Source organism: Colletotrichum fioriniae (genome assembly GCF_027942845.1).
Source record: "Colletotrichum fioriniae strain IMI 355084 chromosome Unknown scaffold_8, whole genome shotgun sequence".
Taxonomy (NCBI): Eukaryota; Fungi; Ascomycota; class Sordariomycetes; order Glomerellales; family Glomerellaceae; genus Colletotrichum; species Colletotrichum fioriniae.
The window spans coordinates 1,346,116-1,362,199 of NW_027076844.1; the positions used below are offsets into that span (position 1 = coordinate 1,346,116).

The window sequence follows — 16,084 nt, forward strand, 5'->3', positions numbered from 1 at the left end:
GCCTGTAGCTCACGATCACGGACTCATTTCCCTAACACGTATAAAAGTTGACCTATAAGAGCTATAGTGACACGCTTTGATAGTATTGTCTAATTTTGTACAGAAAGTGGTCACCCCAAGGCAGTCTATATGCGTTGTAACCATACCAGTTCCCAAGCTTATCACGAAATCATGCCGCCGTAAATCCGCATCCAGTTTTCCCACTCTCATTAGCAACCGCCGTGGCCGAACAAACTCCCTTGGGTCCGGCACAGCACCCAGAAGCACAGTCTGCGTTCGAGAGACACTGGCCCGTGATGAATTGCTGCCCATTCCCTTTGCCAACATTCTGTGAGCCAGGAGCACCAGAAGTGCCAGCACCAGCAGCAGAACCTGCACCTGCACCTGCGGACGGAGCTGCTTGAGGCGGAGCCGCAGCCTCAGCCGCCGCACCGCCAGTCGCAGAGCCAGTAGAGCCAGTAGCGGCACCCGCTCCCGTGCCCGTAAAGCCGCAGCCCGCCTTGCCATTCTCCGTTGCGACGGCTCTGGCGGCACAAGCGCCCTTGGGGCCGTTACAGCATCCCGAGGCGCAGTCCGCATCAGACAAGCATTGTCCCGTGATGAACTGTTGGCCGTTACCGGCGCCGACATTCGAAGATGTCCCTGATCCTGCGCCGCCTCCGCTTCCGGCGGCGGCTTCCATAGAGGGAGCGGCCTGACCTGCTCCCTGGGACGCGGCGGGCGCCGCAGCGGCACCACCATCACCGAAGCCGCATCCTGATTTACCTGCCTGGAACTGGGCTCCAAGTCCAGAGCAGATGCCGGCGCCGTTCAGGGTCGCGCAGCAGGTTGAGGCGCAGTCTTTGCTGTTGAGGCAGGCGCCGCCGATGAACTGGACGCCGTTGCCATTGCCGACATTCTTATCACCAGATGGGTCCGGTGTCAAGGGGCTAGGGATTGCAAGGGCAGAAGCAGCGACTGGGGTATGTTAGTCGGAGCTGGATACCAGAGTGACAGCGACTGGGAGTCGGGAAGTGCGGGAGATGGAACTTACAGAATGCTGCGGCAAGAGAGAAGCGAACCATAATGTAATGAGAGTGAGAAGAGAACGAAGTACTGTCAAAGTACTGGAGTATAAGAAGTACAAGAATGAGATGTAATTGATCGATGCTGACGCTTTGAGTTAGATTCACTTCCAGCTCGCGGACATCTGCCATCTTAAGTATGTTCCCCGTCTCTCCATCTTTGACGATGAAATAACGATCCGAACATTCCTGCACGCCTGCCAGGGCTCTCCGCGCTTGCTGATGCCTCCTTTCTGTCAAGCAGGTCAGTCAAAGATGCGACGCAGGTCTGTCACAGGGGCACGTTTCTGCAACTGAGGCTGAGCAAGTGAGTAACCAGAAATTGCAGCTGAATGACCAACATCTTTCTCTTTTCGTTGCGTAGGAGTGCTGTCAAGATTCGGGACCGCCACCCGGCGATCCTGATGCCGTCGAAACCCCATGAGACCAGATGATTAGAGACCATGGCGCGGCGTGGACCAGTGAGGTTGTCGAGGCTGAGATTGGAGAACTGGGTCGCAGACGAGGCCGTCCCTGTCGTGCTAATGTTTCGGATGGGACGAAACATCGGAGAACGGCAAACGGGCCTAAACGCGCTCTCGAGCCCCTGAACCAGGGCTACCGCCAGCTGGAGAAAGAGAGTCGTCGACTTGCCTCGGTGCAGAAAAAAGAAGACAAAAAACATGGTGGCTGTAGAAATTCTGCATTGCGCGTGAGCTCTCCCCTGCCACGATCTTCCGACGATCCAGGTTTCCCCATCTTCACAGGTGTAGTGTGGCCCAAGCCCGTAATGGCAGCTCATTCGTCTGTTTTCTTTGGTCTGGCTGAGACCAGCATTGCGAAACGGGAGAGGTTGTCAGCTCGGTGTGGTCTGTCCGATGATGGGCCGTTTGAAGCGAAGGGTCTCCTATTATTCGCGAAGATGGGCTTGACTCCACGGTGACCCAAAATCCAACCCCATTTTCCTTAGGGTTGAATGTGAGAGAAGTAGCAGTCTGAGGACATGGTGCGGATGGATGTTTGGCCCGCCTCGCAGCATGAATTTTCCGTCGACTATCCAGTACGGCCATATGTAATGCCTGGTCTAAGCCTCGTAGTAGTATGGTGTTCACATCTCGTAAAAGGAGGTTTAGGAATCCGTGATGCTGCCTAGGCGCGATCCTTGAAAGGGGCAACCTCGAGTAACGTTGCTTCACGTCGTGACGTGATAGGAACGCGACGGGCTGACTGTTATGCCGAAATCAGTGTTGAATTTCATCTTTCGAGACGGATGATTTTCCCGTGGCATTGTTGATCGAAAGTGCCAAGAAGAAGACAGACGTCGTTGAATGTCCAATGTTCAGCAGAGTTTCGCGAAGTTGGGAGGATCAGCCAAGCGGTGCCCTGTGAGGAAGAATTGACTTTCCTACAGCACAGGGGCTCTCCTGTACAGTGCTCTTTTGGCAGCTTGGGGGGATTCAAAGCTCCTGCCGGCGCAGCTTAAGGTACTTTGTCTCTCTTATCTAATCAAAGTGTCGTCTTATCGTTATCTTATCTCCTCCCTCCTCACCAGGGCAGCGACGAGGTGTCCCTCCCAGTGCCTCCCTCGGGCGAGACATTGGGAATCACATCTTCATCTCATCACCAATCTTCGTCCCAAAGGTTGCAAAGCCAGTGAAAGGGGAACTCCCGCGCGAAAAGGCCGATTACGCCTTTATTCAAGCCAAAATCAGCCAAGTTCTCTTGTGTCCGCAGAGCCGATTGTCGGATAAACGGTACGGAACCGGATCGCGAGAGTCTTCCACGAACGTGTAGTATTGGGTCTTGCAATCCAACATCGGACCGATCCACCGGTACTTGCAGGAAGTAGTATCACAATGGAAGGTACGAACTTATGAGTTCTTGGATGCAAGCGATCGGAATTTTTCTCGATAAAAGCTCTGAGGAAAGGTTGACCAGCTATCCCAGAACACCGCTAAAGTACCATGACCCGAGCATCAACTTGTCAACGCGAACTGGCCCAACTTCGACTGACACTCATCACTGCCTTTCTGGCTCCTGTAACCTCAGAGAATTCTCTCGGGCGGTGAATGCTCCGGCAACTTTAATGCACAAAATTCAGCAGCGACTGCATAGCCACGCAAAGTGGCTGTTGGCTTGCATCCTTCCCTACTTCCCCCCGGTGCGTCTGATTGGGCCACGACACGGACTTCAGTTACATCAATTCCCTTGAGAACCCAAGACGACCTATGAGATTGTGCCATTCGCAGCATCTCGTCCAGGGTCTACCGGCGCATCCGTGGTGTTGATCTGGCTCCTGGAATCGTCCCAACGGCTAACCTGCATTTGACACCTCTCAAGATGCACCTCTAAGCTGCGTCGCCCTAGTCTCGCCCTATCCCATCTTTGGATTCCTCGGCCTAGGTATCTCAGCTAAGACATGTCGCCGGCTGGAAGCAGTCGAATCCCCCTCCCTCAGGGTGCCTGAGTACCTAGTGACATCAGGTATCCCAACATTCCAGTTGTAACCCCGCTTGCTGGCTTGCGGTATTGCCCGGGCCCTTCCATCCTTGTGTCGAGTATTGAACTACTTCGACTTCACCATTGGGGCCGTTTATCGTGCAAAGTATCCAAGCCAAAGAGTTGAAGCATCTTCGATATGGCTGCGCCAGCACAAGACGTCGTGGTTGAACCGGACGACTTCAATGATAATGACTCGTCGCTAGGAGATGTCAGCAACGTTCGACGCCTTGTCATCCCCATCAATGTGATTTCGCGGCTGATGGTTTCTATAGGACGGGACATCCTCAACCGCAAGCTTGAACAGCTCAATTCTCGACTATCGCAAAGAGAATGGACGCACCTATCACAAGTTTCGCGATGGAAGTGAGTGGTGCCGAGCCAGCATACTTATGGATCATTAACTGACACTCTGAGAGAGTACCACTTTCCGAACGATGAAGAGGAAAACGAGAGATTGGGTTAGCTTCACTAAACATCCCTTTAATTCCCAAGACTGATGCTAAGCGAACGCCTAAAGACCTTCAACACCACATATTTGACCTCTCTTTCGATGGCAAACTCGGGTTGTCACCGCCTAATGAGCCCGAATCCAACATTGGCCGCGTACTAGACCTAGGAACAGGAACAGGCATCTGGGCCATGGACTTTGGAGACGAGCATCCTGGGGCCGAGGTTAGTGTCGACACATCAGTATGGCCTATAGCTTTCTTACGCTGATATCGCAGGTCACCGGCGTCGATCTGTCACCCACCCAACCGCAATTGTCAGTATTGTCAACCGCTTTCATCACAGGCATGATACTGACAGAGCGTACAGTGTACCACCCAACGTCAAGTTCGAAGTCGACGACATCGAGGACACCTGGACTTACTCACGTCCCTTCGATTACATCCACAGCCGGATGATGAACTCTAGCATCTCCAAGTGGGAGGAGTACATCCGGCAGTCTTATGAGTAATCACAGATATGACATCTCCTTTTGCTAGCCAGGCATTGATGCATCATGTCAGAAATCTCACCCCCGGCGGCTGGCTCGAGCTCCAGGAATTCGGCCTACCCCTCTCTGACGACAACACCCTGAAAGAGGAGCACGCTCTCTATCAGTCCATGAAGCACCTTGGTGAGGCAGCAGCCAAGACGGACCACGCCTTTGTCGACCTCGACGCGCTCAAGCCCATGCTAGAGGCCGCCGGCTTCGTTGACGTGGCGGAGCTGCGATTCAAGTGGCCCAGCAACACATGGCCGCGAAACGCAAAGTTCAAGGAGCTCGGCGCGTGGAATTACGAGAACATCACGACCGGTCTGCAAGGGTTCCTCATGGCAGCCCTCACGCGCGGGCTGGGCTGGAAGGCGGACGAAGTCAACGTGTTGGCCGCGCAGGCAAGGAAAGATGTTGGGGACCGGAGCATTCACGCCTACTGGCCCATGTGAGTTGTCCTTTTGCGTCATCTGTCGTCTGTCGTCTGTCGTCTGTCGTCTGTCGTCTGTCGTCTGTCGTCTGTCGTCTGTCGTCTGTCGTCTGTCGTCTGTCGTCTGTCGTCTGTCGTCTGTCGTCTGTCGTCTGTCGTCTGTCGTCTGTCGTCTGTCGTCTGTCGTCTGTCGTCTGTCGTCTGTCGTCTGTCGTCTGTCGTCTGTCGTCTGTCGTCTGTCGTCTGTCGTCTGTCGTCTGTCGTCTGTCGTCTGTCGTCTGTCGTCTGTCGTCTGTCGTCTGTCGTCTGTCGTCTGTCGTCTGTCGTCTGTCGTCTGTCGTCTGTCGTCTGTCGTCTGTCGTCTGATTGTCACTAACTCGAGCAGGATCGTGGTGTATGGGAGAAAGCCTGGCTCTGGTTAGGACAACGCCAAGGATTCAAGAAGGGATCTATCCGGGCCGGAACCGTGGATAACGGGCCGGGTGGATTGCCCCGCACGGAGCACACTTCTCCAACGCTGGGAGTCCAGCCATCCTTACCCCGAATTCGTCCACAATTCCCGAGTAGGCGGACGCGAGAAAAATTTTCACGGACGAAGCCATCGAGATTTCGGACTCGCCGACGGAGCCCTACCCACGCACACACACCAGCGACCCAACCAGCTCCCTCCTTAGCATCACTAATTGCTGCCTTCTTCAACAATCAATAACCCGCCTTGCTAGCTCAATCGGTAGAGCGTGAGACTCTTAATCTCAAGGTTGCGGGTTCGACCCCCGCGTGAGGCTCAAATCCTCACCGCGATTGGCAAAGCCACTCTTCGGGTTAACTTTTTGTGTTTCGCGTGTCCGCTAGCTAGGCTCTTGTATGGCCTGCTCTCTTTCTCTCTGGATGATTTTGTTTTTATTCTTGAATAGTGCTAGTTCCCATTGATCCCATAGAAGCGAATCATGAGAAGCAGGGAATGGTATGAGCAAAGTCCACTACAAAAGTAAGAAAGAAGACGACAATCGTAAAGCAGATCGCACAGGTATCGCGGACTAAGTTTGTATAGCATGTGCCCATCACAAACCCTGAGAAGAAATCATCTGCAAGCATGCTGTAGAAACAACAAATCCCAAGCTCCTCATCCTGGCCTCCACAACCACACTCCCTCTCCGTCACTCATCCTCAACCTCGACCCCCCTAAACTCAAACACCCGATTCCACTCCGGATCCGCAAGAAGATCCCACACAAGCTCCTTCTCCACCGCCAACGAGATCTCGTTCCCCTCGTCTTCCCCACCGGGCCTCATACCCGTACCCGCAGGACGCGGCGGGTAAATCACCACCAGCCCTCCCGTCACAGAGTCCCACGGACAGCGGAATCCGCTGGGGCGACCGAAGCCAAAGTTCGCGGTATACGGGTCCGCGTCGCGCCAGTCCGTGACGAGGAGGGTCGTGGGCGGGAAGACGTCGGAGCCGGCGTAGAGGGTCAGCTTGTTGCGGACGCGGGCGATGCCGGATAGCATTGCGTCGATGGTGGTTGGGGTTATACTGTTTGTGAGCTGGCGGATGTACCTTTGGAGTAATGTTAGCCATATCATCTGTCATTTCGTCGTATTTGATCTTGTGTAAGTCGAAGGTTTGTCGTGTATAATATTGCGTGGAGGAAGAGAGGAAGTAAAAAAACAAGAAAACTCACCACGCGAGCTTGGTAAAAGGTGCCTCTTCAACAACCTCTTTGATTGTAAACTGCGGCACAACATGAGTACTCCTCGAAGCGATAGCAACGGCAATCACATTCCCCTGCGTGCGCGCCGGCATAGGCTTCCCCGAAGCATCGCACAACCGCCTCCTCACATCCACAGCCTCAACCCATTCGACCAGCGCATCCGGATCAGACTTGTGCAATCGAGCCTTGTGCTTCAGCAGGACGCGCCACAGGTACGCGTTGAGTGCATCGTAGCCCGAGATCCAGTAGTCGCTGCCGCCGTCGCCATTGCTGCTGCTACTCCTGCTACTGCTGCTACTGCTGCTGTCGCTTCCATCCGTAGCCGGCGCAGGAGTCGCCAACCGCTTCAATTCAAGAAGCTTACTCCGCGGAATATGAAAAAGCAACCTCGAAGCAGCCCTCTGCTCAGGATGTCGCGATGGTCTTGGTGGCCCGTCGACGAGTTGGTCAGCGGGCGGGTCCGGGATCGTGACGCGTGAGAGGTCCAGGCACGCGGAGTCCCACGGAGGCAGCTCCGGTGGCGCAGCAGCAGCAGCAGTAGTTGAGGTAGCATCACCACCACTACCACCACCACCAACACTCCCACCACAACTACCACCACCATCAGCGGCCGCCGCACCCGCACTCGCATCCGCATCCGCACCCGACGCCGACGCAGCCCAGATGGCGGCACAGTTCTCGGCCAGCTGGTGCAATTCGCCCGCCCACCCGTTGACGTCGTTGGCCAAGTGGTGATGCATCATCATCAGCACCAGCCCGTCGCCGGGGACGAAGCTCGCTTTGAAGGATGCCGCCTTGGGGTTGTTTTCGGGTCGGTTCGAGGGCTTTTCGGCGGGCGTCATGGGCGGGACGCACCATAGGTTCAGGTCGGGGCCGAAGGCGCGGGTGCTAAAGTGCTGGCGTTCAAAGTCGGCGTAGGAGGGGTACTCTCCATCATCATCATCATCATCATCATCATCATCATCGCCTTCGCCATGATCGTCGCCGTGGGAGTTGTTAGAGCCGTCAAGCCATTGGACGTGGAACTCAACCGTGTCGCCGCGCCTCTTGTGGAAGCACAGGCCGCTCCCGCCGTCGGGATCTTCCCTCAGCGTCCCGCAGAGGCGACGGCACTGGCTGAGCGTGATTTCGAGCCCTTGCTTGAGGACCTCTACGATCCTGTGCTTGTCTGCTCCCGGGTCGAGTTTGAAGAAGAGGGCGTAGGCGCAGTAGATTGTGCCGGAGCAGTAGTCTAGCGTGCAGAGGCGGTGGTATTCGTCTTCCGGGTCGGATTCCCAGCCCGTGGGGTGGAGATTGTACACGTCGACTTTTGGGGCTGTCTTCTTCTTTTTGTTCTTCTGCTGTTGTTGTTGCTGCTGTTGCTGCTGCTGCTGTTGACACCCAGACTCAAACTCAACCCTCCCCCTCATGAGCGTTGAGTATATTCCCATGGTTGGAACCAGGCGGTAAAGGAATTGGAATGAAAGCATTTTGAGTTTCAGCGGTGACAACGCTTGACAAGTCGGAAAGGTTAACGGCGTGGGCCAGCGTGATTTCGAACCCACGTCCGAGTTCCCCACTGGCAGAGCAACGTAGAAGGGGGGGAATGAACCCTCTATTTATTATGATATTCCCTTGTAGTGTTCAACGTGGACCAATTCCCTCTCGACTTGCAGCTCGAGGATGAGGCATCGCATTCCAAAAGGGTTCTGCAGGGTGAGGAGCTGTGGAACCACTCGGAGCCCTGACTGATGAAAGGCACAATGGGTACTGGGGTCTCAAGACGTGGCGCCTGCAAAATGGGGTCTTTGATGTAGAGAAAGGGAAGTCTAGTATTGTCATTGGCGCTTGATGACAATGACAAGGTACAACTTGCCTCTGGTGCTGTAGAATCCATTGTATGGGGGTTGTTGACTTCCTAGAATGTAGACTTCGATCAAGTCAGGTTGAAGAAGCTGCTGAAAAGGCGCAATGTTTGCTGTTTCTCTGAGACATGGCGCCCGCAGCTTATGAGCCTTGGAGGGTGACTGAGTCGTGTGAGTTGTGGTTTGGCGCTCGAGGAGTCTTCAACCTCTAGTTGCAGAGGGTTCGAAAGAACTCGAGGCTGCAACCTAAAGTCGAGTTGAGGGGTGGCGAAAGCTGGTGAAACTCACAGATGAGCTGTTGAAATGATGAAATGTTTGCTTCGATTATAAGACATGGCGTAAAAAGTTGCGAAACTGAAGCAAGGCAATTGACACTTAGTTCCATTAGTAGCCCTGGACAACTCATCCAGGTCTAGTCACTCATCGAGATATTTGCGAAGGCCGAGGACAACCCACATCAAACGCGATGACTGATCAGTATTCTCCCTCACCATGTAAATCATTCTGTCATGACACCGAGCAGTTAGGCCTGATTCTTAAGATATTCCTCGGCGAAAGAAAAAAGCAACCAATGGTAACTCGATTAGTAGCTGAATAGCTGAATAGTTGGCTTCACATCCATCGGGCGCAAAAGGGTCTTCAGACTTATGTTGGTGGCGTCTAACTCAAATGTAGATTGGCCAAGGGCAAAACTCACTACTCTGTTGTGTGGCTGTCAGCGTTGATGGCTGGAGACTCAAAGTCTACTCGATAGAGTGAAAATGTCTCAGGTCTGGGCTAGGCAACTAGACTAGAACCAGCCATGACGTTCGCCCGAGGTTTGATTACTCTCCAGTCAGTAGGGCTGATTGGTCTTCGGCGTTCACGAGAAGGGGAGACTAGCCGAGCCGCACCCTCTAGATCTTGCAACATTGTTTGCTCAACAGAAGGCGAATTAGAAGAGCCGACTCATGTCTTTGCCAAGCCATGGTCGAGCCTGGTATGCCAACGATTTGGAATTACCAAAAGTAAGGCTGCGGAAGGAGAAAAGAGACAACAAAAAAACCTCGGCAGCAATGACGATGTCAAATGGTATCATTGAATTATCCTATCCCAACAGGTTGATAAATGGCTCCGGCCACTTGCCCATCAACAGCGGCCTATCCCCCAACCGACCACTCACCGGCGCCAGGATCCTCAACTTGCGCTTCTCCTTGTCAATGTCGGCAATGTACACGTATCCCATCACGTTGGCCGTCCGTATCGTCTCTGGCGAGTCCTTGACTGAGGCGTAGACGATGGCCAGCGTCCAATGGGCCATCAGCTGTGCGGGGTCCACGCGCATCAGGCTCTCGTCGGCACCGCCGCCGTACATGGAGTCTACTTAGGGCCAAGGAGATTAGCAAAGATTGTGTATAGACTTTTGGGCTGGGCAGCGCGATGATGGGAAGGACGAGGACGTACAATCTCCTAGTTTATATATCGCCAGGCTGTCAAAGTCGACTTGCTGCGTGGCGGGACTCAACGTCTGGCCGATGCTACCGAAGAAGTATTCCTTAATGGACGCCTCGCAGGCCTGCTGTGTGTAGCCCACGTCGCGCTCGACCACACCCTCTGACTTCTCCAAGAGGAGGATGCTATAATTTTCGCCGAGGCTGGTCCTTTCCGTCGAGAAGCGCGTAGAGATCTCGGCGTTGAGACTCGCTGAGCCCAACACAATAATGATGTTGACTGCCACTCTGTTAGTACCAACAGAGAAGTTGAAGGAGGAGTGCGTCACAACAGAAGGAAACATACCCGAAAGCTCCTCCACAACGTGTACAAAGTTCTCCATGCCAACCTGGTTGGTCTCCGTCACGGCCGGCGTATCAATAATCATACCCGACCCCTTGACCTCGGGATCCTGCCCCAGCCTCGACGTCACCGTCGCCGCCATCTTACTCACGAGCTCCTTGTACTTGGCCGGGTCCTCCACGGAGCTCGCGTGGCCGTAGTAGTACACCAGCGGCAGCTTCACCGGCACCTGACTCGGTCCACTCGTCGGCGTCGTACCCCATCCGTCAACAGCCTCAACATCCAACAGCGACCCGACGACGCTGGCGCTCAACGTGCCCGGCAAGCTCAGCATCCCCTCCTTGGGATCCGTATTCACCACCAACGGCTGCGCGCCCACCCTTGCGGCGTAACTCGTCAGCGTCCTCGTCAGGCTCGTCTTGCCCATCGTCGGCGGTCCGCAGACGGCGATCCGCGGGCCCTCCCTCCTCTCGGCGGCGGCGCGCTGGCGCATGGCGGTGAGCTGGAAGTGCAGGTTCAGAACCGAGTTGGCGGGGGAGTCTTGCGGTTTGGCGTACTCTGCGACGGACTCGTCCGCCAGCACGCCCTCGACCTCGAGCTCGCATCCCTGCAGGGTGAGGATCTTGGACTTGGTGCCGGCAAAGGTGTAGATGTGCTGAAGGGCGAGCTCGGTGCCGTCTTTTTCGGCGGTGCCGGAGAGGAGTTTGAGAGTGATTTGGGTGTCGAAGGCGACTTGGAAGCGCCATTCCCAGAAGGGCTGGAGGCGGATTGTGCGGGTTTGGTTCGCGGACGTCGGTTGCTGGTGGTGGGTGGTTGTGTGTTAGCTGACGGTTCTCAAGCTCTCTCTCGATGGTGTGGTTTCAAGAGAAGGCGGTGTTTGTATTCTGCTTACTGGCGCCACGAGGTGGCCCAAACCGGGGATGGACATGGTTGGATTATCTGATGATCATAGGATATCGGGTACTGAGAGTAATGAGCGTTGCGACCTCTGGAGGGTCGAAGAATCGTCAAAGATGCAGCAATTCAAGTCGCGTGGAAAGTCACTGCCAACGCGCCCACTGGGAATTTCAATTGGGGACCTTGACATCACGGCTGGGGATTTTGGAATGGTCCGTGCGGGAGCTTCCCACACCTGGCGGGGGTTTATTCGGCGGGGCAGCGATTCTCAGGGCCGTCGTCACTGTCGCGTGCGGCTTTCATGGTTCCTGCATATTCTCCAGGTCTAGCGGGACTGAGAACACGGTGCGTATCATGTGTACTTTTTCGGGAGGGAACATAATATAAGAAAGGCGTATTGAGCCCAGCTAAGGTATCCTTTCAAGAAAGACTTTGAGAATAAATGCGGTAATCGTCGAGGCGCATGACCCTAAGAAGCAACTGCAAAAGTCCAGAAACATCGGCAAAAGCGCACGATCCAGGGATCCACCCCGGTGCGCTGATGCCCCTCAGGGACTCGAGCCCCACTCCAGATCCCCCGGCTGCCTCAGTCTCGGTCGCATGTTCTTCCGCGATAACCAATCATTTCCCCTTCTTACCTCGGACCTAACCAGCACAATTACGCAAGCCCCCCACGCCTCACTAGTCACCACACAGCGCTCAGCTCCGCCACCCGTAAGGTACCTTAGTGCACCTTACGACCCGTTACGTACCGGTTCATGGCTCAATCGCTTCGTTGCCTGCCTGCTGACCTGATCTGAGCCCGCGGGACCGAAACCTTGAGAGAGGCGAAAGGCGCAAACGTCACCTTATTTGCACCCATTCAGTCACCCACCACTACTTCTTAGCAATTCCATCTTTCTACGAAGAGCCAAAAAGCGACTCCTACAAATCACTACAAACAACATCGCAGGGACCCTCGCGAGTCTCTTTCCAATCACCTCCATACCTTGCACACATCCGATACGACCACTTACGCCCGCCAAAATGTGTTCCGCAGACATCTTCCTCGGCCTCCTGGCCCTCCTCTTCCCGCCTCTCCCAGGTAATTAACAATCCCCAAACCCCCTTTCCCCCGCAATCCGCGCATTCCAAAGCGCTTCACTGAATGATCTCCCCAACTGACATCTGCTTCTCTCACCAGTCTGGGTAAAGCGCGGCATCTGCGGCGCAGACTCAATAATCAACATCCTCCTCTGCCTCCTAGGCTACATCCCAGGCCTCATCCATGCCTGGTACATCATCGCCAAATTCCCCGAGCCAGACTACGAATACGAGTCCGTCCCGCAACAGGACCGCGAGGGCGGTCGCGTCACCTACGTCTTTGTCCACGGCAACGGCAACGGTCCTCACACCCAGCAGCCTAGTCAGCAGCCCCGCCCCTCGCAGCACGGCGGCAAGGGTAACGGCGCCGTCGGATACGGTACCACGAACAACAGCAGCAACAACAACAACAATGCTGGTGGTTCGTCGAGACAGCAGCAGCAGCAGCCTCAGCAGTACTCCGAGCAGCAGCAGGGTGGCGCTGGCGAGGGAAGCAGCGATGGTGCTGTGCCGCCTAGCTATGCTGAGGTCGTGGCTGGCGACAACAAGATCCAGACTCGGGATTAGAGTAGGATAGGGACTCTAGAGTGGCGTTGCAGCGTCTCTGATTCTACTGCTGCTATTACTATCCTCTACTCTCCGCGAGTGCTTCCTTATTGTTTCTCTTCGACTTCACTGGCTTTCTTCTCTTCGGCTTGCCCGGCTTGTTATTCTACTGGTGGCTCTTGTAAATTGGTTCAGTTCTTATGAGCGCGGGGAATGTTTTTGGTCCCATCGCTGTGTGGAGTTGGGGTTTGACGAAGTAATAACGTTTTGCACGAGGTTACGCGAGAGATTGGTGGGATTTCTCACTGTATCATTCACATACACTAGGCACCAGGTACTAGATCCTCGAAATTCATCTTTGTAAAGGGGTATCTTGGTCCAATCTTTCCGAAACGCCCATGCCTCCGTGACGTAGCTTCCTGGGAGGAAGTCTAATTGAAAGACCCGTTTTCAGCCTCAAGCTATCCTCTTGCTCATGAATCATCCGGCCAATTATTTCTAACCTTCCTCCGTGAGACGGCCAATCTGGTGATGTTCGCGCAGTGACGGCCAGTCGATAATCTGTCTATCAAACCAGCAACGTCGGCAGTTACTTAGTGACAACTTCTTCATTCCCGATCTTCTCGTCTGCCTTGATGGCCGATGGGGCAGGGCGCTCATTAGGTACGGGCTCCTTGTAATGCCGCATGAGGTTCTGCGGCAGGAATGTGTACCACCCAACGAGGACCTGACGAGCCTGCTTGACGAATTTGATGCCAATGTTGAGCTCGTATACGCAGAGTTGCAGTTTGAAGCCTGGCTTCAAACGCTGCAAGATAGAGTCTTCCAAGTAGAAGGTGTCCCACTGTCCATCGGACAAAACGATGTCCTCTCCGTAGTCGTAGCCATCCTCAATGATGCAGGGCTTCGTGACAATTGTTCCCACGGGCTCGAATCGGTGTCCCTTGCCCAGACGGATGCTACGAGTGAGCTTGCGCGCCTCATCTGTCGGCCGGTGAATAGAGATAATCTCGACGCTGCACTCCTCTTCGCCAATGACCTCAATGGTGCCGTACTTCAGACCATTGAGGACGGCATTGTACTGCTCCTGGGTAGCAGTCATCGCCATGGCAACTTTGAAGACCGCTTCAGGGGAGAAAACCTCCGGCCGCTGGAATTCATCGGCGTCTTCAAAGAAGAAAACGTCCTCACAAAACAGCTCCGACAGCGCCAGGTTGAGGTGACCAGGGAATCGGAGGAGAGCTTGATGAGACAATGGCAGGTCGACTTTGGCCTTTTGGCAGAGATCCAGAGCTTCCTTGACATTGGCTTCATGTTCGGGGCACACGTCATGGTGGAGGATGTAGGTGAGAAAGTTGTCCAGCAGGCCAATCGCCTTACCCATCTGCGCATAGTCCCAGGCCGTCTCCTTGGGGAGCGTCTCGGAGCAGAAACCCGCGACCACACCGGCAAAGTCGACATCCCAGCCATCGGGATCATCGTCGTTGTAGAATCGGGCACCGCCACCGGAGCTGTAGACGGTGTCAGTGGCCGTTGCCTCTCGTCTCTCTGCCGGCGTCATATCCTTAAGGTCGGCATCAACGTTGCCGCCAAACATGCGAGGTGTCGTGTCGATGCCTCCCAAGAACAGGTACTTGTTGAAGATCTGGTCGGAAGCACCTAGACGGCGGCGAGCGCGGTAGCGCTGGATGCATGATTGGATGCGTCTTTTCGTCTGTCAGTTGAAGTTTGTTCAGTCAAATGAGGAAGGAAGAGTCTTACTCGGCAAAGGTCAACTCTCTGTAAGCACACGTCAGTGATTGCCCGGAGCTAGCGATGGATGACACGAATTACTTACAGGCTGTAGATGTTCTCGCGCTCCTCCTGGGCTTCGGCAGGAGTCATGGGAGGGTCAGCATAGAATTCTAGGAGAACATGTGAGCAAGGCACAGCCGCGATCGAATATGATCCAATGATAATATACCCTCGAAACCCGTGCCGCGATACTTATGCATGGCAGTTGGACCGCGGTCGGCCGTACTGGACTTTTTGCCTGCCATGTTAATGTGATCTTTTCGTTGTGGTTGAAGATGGATGTCTTGTTGTATGAGGAGAGGAAGAGCAACTCTCCAGCTTGGTTTGGTCGAAGAGGAAAGATGCAGGTTAGTTGAGGGGGAAAGGAGGAATCAATTCACGCTTTTGGTCCTCAAAAAGATATTTCGCCGAAAAGTAGGTTAAGGGGCCTAGCATACAGGGAAATAGTATTCCTCGTTTTTTCCACTTCCGATTCCATCACCCTCTCACCTCACTTTCAAGGGAAGGAGACGGTTTGCATCACTGCCTTCCTCGTATCACAACTTAAGAGTAAGAGCACACTGAAGAGAACCATGCAATTACCTTGATAGCAAATTTACTGTCAAAATCAATCTCTGTCTTTGTCCAATACAACAAACGTGGATCGAGATTGCACGAGTTGCTGTTTGGCCCTCAGAAACGGCATGCGCAGATCGCGGATCCGATCTAATCTTTGCCTGATGTAAGAATCCACGCGACCCAATCACCTCCGGCATTCCCAGTTATCGGAGGCCTACTGCAGACGATCTTCCAGACAAACGCCTGACGGCGAGCCAATTGTCTCCGAGAGCCTGGGTTGCTCAGGGGTTTGCGACGTGAAAAGCACGCCCGGTGGGTTGGTGGGTGGAAGCCTGGGTGCCGTACGTGCCTAAGGTATGTGGAACGCGGCACAATATCATTGGAATTGTAGGATGGCTTGCATCTGCAGCGCGGCTTTTTGATTCTCTGAGGCGGGGAAAAAAACTGAGGCGGAGTGACAGTCACCATGCATGACAAGTCCCCATCGCATTCGTATGGCGCGCGCCGCAGGAGGAAGAGGATGGATGATGACTGACCAAGGCGGCGGGCTGCATATTCCATCTGCTGCGTGGAAAGCCCAGCTGACATGATTTGGTCCTGTCACAGGAGAGCAAGAGGGGGGATCTCTCGTGCGCTGGAGAGGCAGCGGTGAGACCATCCAACGCAGACAATACGATATGACCCGAACAGCTGGTGGTATCGTGAAGAGAGACAGTTACAGGCCGTTGATTCCCTCTGGATCTCATGGGCGTGGCGATGCCACCTTTTGGTGATGGTGGTGTTGGTGGGCAGCATCACGATGAACCTGTCCAACGGTCTGAGCCAGATCTTCGGCCATGGCGAAAGTCGCGACTGGCATTTCGTGTAAAGTCGCCGTCGATTCACGAGATACAGTCACACCGTCCAGGTTGTTCAAAAGCGACA

General features: G+C 54.4%; 5 protein-coding genes and 1 non-coding gene across 6 annotated transcripts; 2 read left to right on the plus strand and 4 right to left on the minus strand.

Annotated features, from left to right (window-relative positions):
• Positions 1-52: 52 nt before the first annotated feature.
• N0V96_007166 (uncharacterized protein) lies at positions 53-1,064 on the minus strand (the record flags this gene model as incomplete). Its single annotated transcript, XM_053196293.2, has 3 exons — positions 53-61; positions 236-957; positions 1,034-1,064. 3 exons carry the CDS (start codon positions 1,062-1,064, stop codon positions 53-55), a joined length of 762 nt encoding a protein of 253 aa, XP_053046412.2.
• A 4,602-nt stretch (positions 1,065-5,666) lies between these two features.
• Positions 5,667-5,739, plus strand: N0V96_007167. The gene has a single exon. It is a non-coding gene; the product is annotated as a tRNA-Lys (tRNA).
• Positions 5,740-6,111: 372 nt separating this feature from the next.
• On the minus strand, positions 6,112-8,134 carry N0V96_007168 (uncharacterized protein; the record flags this gene model as incomplete). The annotated part of the gene is made up of 2 exons (XM_053199438.2): positions 6,112-6,511; positions 6,636-8,134. The coding sequence occupies 2 exons, from the start codon at positions 8,132-8,134 to the stop codon at positions 6,112-6,114; spliced, it is 1,899 nt and encodes a 632-aa protein (XP_053043108.2).
• Positions 8,135-9,596: 1,462 nt separating this feature from the next.
• Positions 9,597-11,210, minus strand: CLP1 (Cleavage polyadenylation factor subunit clp1; the record flags this gene model as incomplete). Its single annotated transcript, XM_065757944.1, has 4 exons — positions 9,597-9,868; positions 9,953-10,219; positions 10,286-11,081; positions 11,175-11,210. 4 exons carry the CDS (start codon positions 11,208-11,210, stop codon positions 9,597-9,599), a joined length of 1,371 nt encoding a protein of 456 aa, XP_065613467.1.
• A 995-nt stretch (positions 11,211-12,205) lies between these two features.
• Positions 12,206-12,829, plus strand: N0V96_007170 (uncharacterized protein; the record flags this gene model as incomplete). The annotated part of the gene is made up of 2 exons (XM_053199440.2): positions 12,206-12,263; positions 12,363-12,829. 2 exons carry the CDS (start codon positions 12,206-12,208, stop codon positions 12,827-12,829), a joined length of 525 nt encoding a protein of 174 aa, XP_053043110.2.
• A 568-nt stretch (positions 12,830-13,397) lies between these two features.
• On the minus strand, positions 13,398-14,847 carry N0V96_007171 (uncharacterized protein; the record flags this gene model as incomplete). The annotated part of the gene is made up of 4 exons (XM_065757945.1): positions 13,398-14,514; positions 14,570-14,587; positions 14,646-14,712; positions 14,772-14,847. The coding sequence occupies 4 exons, from the start codon at positions 14,845-14,847 to the stop codon at positions 13,398-13,400; spliced, it is 1,278 nt and encodes a 425-aa protein (XP_065613468.1).
• Between the last annotated feature and the right edge of the window lie 1,237 nt (positions 14,848-16,084).